The 2,480-nt window shown below is 33.0% G+C and overlaps 1 protein-coding gene across 1 annotated transcript in view; it reads left to right on the top strand.

The window, feature by feature from the left end:
• Positions 1-389, top strand: part of LOC106476860 — a gene marked incomplete at its 3' end in the record, with an annotated part of 10,358 nt that extends 9,969 nt beyond the window's left edge. The window contains exon 3 of the mRNA XM_022380603.1: positions 278-389. Coding sequence (XP_022236311.1) covers positions 278-389 — 112 coding nt within the window. The remainder of the gene's footprint in view (positions 1-277) is intronic.
• Between the last annotated feature and the right edge of the window lie 2,091 nt (positions 390-2,480).

The raw sequence follows: 2,480 nt of genomic DNA, 5'->3' as shown, positions 1-2,480 counted from the left end.
CTATGAGCTTAGGTAGTCATTGAGCTGGTAGTTATAGAGTTATCTGTAAATCTATGAGCTTAGGTAGTCATTGAGCTGATAGTTATAGAATTATCTGTAAATCTATGAGTTTAGGTAGTCATTGAGCTGGTAGTTATAGAGTTATCTGTAAATCTGTGAGCTTAGGTAGTCATTGAGCTGGTAGTTATAGAGTTATCTGTAAATCTATGAGTTTAGGTAGTCATTGAGCTGGTAGTTAGTTAAGGATAATTGAAACATGCAGTTGATAAATTCATAGGTACATGAAAAGCTTTCGTCAATCTGCATCCTCTGAATCAATCAGCTTTCTGCAACACCATAAAAAGATAAAGTGGGTACTAGAATTACTGGAGGAGAGAGAACCCCAATTAGTAAGTAAAACAAAAAAACATCTATTTTAAAGAAAATCACCTTGTGATATAATATGTTAAAAAAAACCTTCAAGTGTTATCAAATTTATAGATAGTCAGTGGAGATTTCTCTGGTGTTTGAAAATGAAGACGTGTTTTATATAAGCATGTACACATTGTTTCTGTGAGTAGTAGCCTATATTATCACCTAAGTTTAAGTAGCTACTTTTTTGTTAATTAATAGATACAAATATTTATATTTTGGCAACTAATTTGCTGTTGGCTTAGGAAAATCATGAGAAAGACTTTTTGTGTGTGTCGTATTGGCTAGAACTCTGGACTCTCTTAATAGAAAGACTGGCATACTTACCTCTCTTCAATTTTAAACTTTGTGAAATGTTTGACACTAGTTTAACACTTATGAAACATTCTACACTAGGTTTTTAAGATTTAATATGAGTTGAATTTGAAGTAGTTGATAAAAGTCACCTGCAACTTTTAACTTCCTTAGAAATTATTTGTTGTTTAACTTTCAACGTACGAATTTGTTTTTAAACTGTTCACTACAGGTTGTGATTACAATAATATTGTATATTATTGATAAAAGTAACAACGACAATTGGAAATAATTGACTGAAAAAATTGGTAAAGTTAATAGGAGTGGTGAGCAGTAATCATTGGGATCAACTGTAGTATTTTTTAAATATTTCTTATATTATTATAGATCCAATAATGTCATGGACACACAAATAGTTAAGAGAAATGTATTAATAGAGATTATGGTAATTGTAGGTTTAACAGATTTAATGGAATTAAAAGTTAGTTTAACATTGTGAGTTGGTATTGAACCTTTTCATGATTTTACACAAAAGTATTTCATAAGAGAAACATTTATAACGTTTTTAATCTTACAGTTGTGATATAATTAATCAAAGAAATATGAGTTTATTGGTATAATTTTCCTCCCCCCTAAAAAAAGAGAAACCCAAGTTGATTATATGAAACATATATGTGTATGTATACAGTAAGTCCTGTAACCTATGTGTACAGTAAGCCCTGTAACCTATGTGTACAGTATGTCCTGTAACCTATGTGTACAGTAAGTCCTGTAACCTATGTGTACAGTAAGTCCTGTAACCTATGTGTACAGTAAGTCCTGTAACCTATGTGTATAGTAAGCCCTGTAACCTATGTGTACAGTAAGTTCTGTAACCTATGTGTACAGTAAGTCCTGTAACCTATGTGTACAGTAAGTCCTGTAACCTATGTGTACAGTAAGTCCTGTAATCGTGGTATGTGTACAGTAAGTCCTGTAATCGTGGTATGTGTACAGTAAGTCCTGTAACCTATGTGTTTGTGTGTACAGTAAGTCCTGTAACCTATGTGTGTATGTACAGTAAGTCGTGTAACTTATGTTTTATGTATACAGCAAGTCCTATAACCTATGTGTACAGTAAGTCCTGTAACCTATGTGTTTGTGTGTACAGTAAGTCCTGTAACCTATGCGTTTATGTGTACAGTAAGACCTGTAACCTATGCGTTTATGTGTACAGTAAGTCCTGTAACCTATGCGTTTATGTGTACAGTAAGACCTGTAACCTATGCGTTTATGTGTACATTAAGTCCTGTAATCTATGTGTTTATGTGTACAGTAAGTCCTGTAACCTATGCGTTTATGTGTACATTAAGTCCTGTAACCTATGCGTTTATGTGTACATTAAGTCCTGTAACCTAGGTGTTTGTGTGTACAGTAAGTCCTGTAACCTATGTGTGTATGTACAGTAAGTCGTGTAACTTATGTTTTTATGTATACAGCAAGTCCTATAACCTATGTGTACAGTAAGTCCTGTAATCTATGTGTTTATGTGTACAGTAAGACCTGTAACCTATGCGTTTATGTGTACATTAAGTCCTGTAATCTATGTGTTTATGTGTACAGTAAGTCCTGTAACCTATGCATTTATGTGTACAGTAAGTCCTGTAATCTATGTGTTTATGTGTACAGTAAGTCCTGTAACCTATGCGTTTATGTGTACATTAAGTCCTGTAACCTATGTTTTTATGTGTACAGTAAGTCCTGTAACCTATGTTTTTATGTGTACAGTAAGTCCT

Source organism: Limulus polyphemus, unplaced genomic scaffold, assembly GCF_000517525.1.
Source record: "Limulus polyphemus unplaced genomic scaffold, Limulus_polyphemus-2.1.2 Scaffold11869, whole genome shotgun sequence".
Lineage (NCBI taxonomy): Eukaryota > Metazoa > Arthropoda > Merostomata > Xiphosura > Limulidae > Limulus > Limulus polyphemus.
This window is presented reverse-complemented; position numbering and strand designations above follow the sequence as displayed.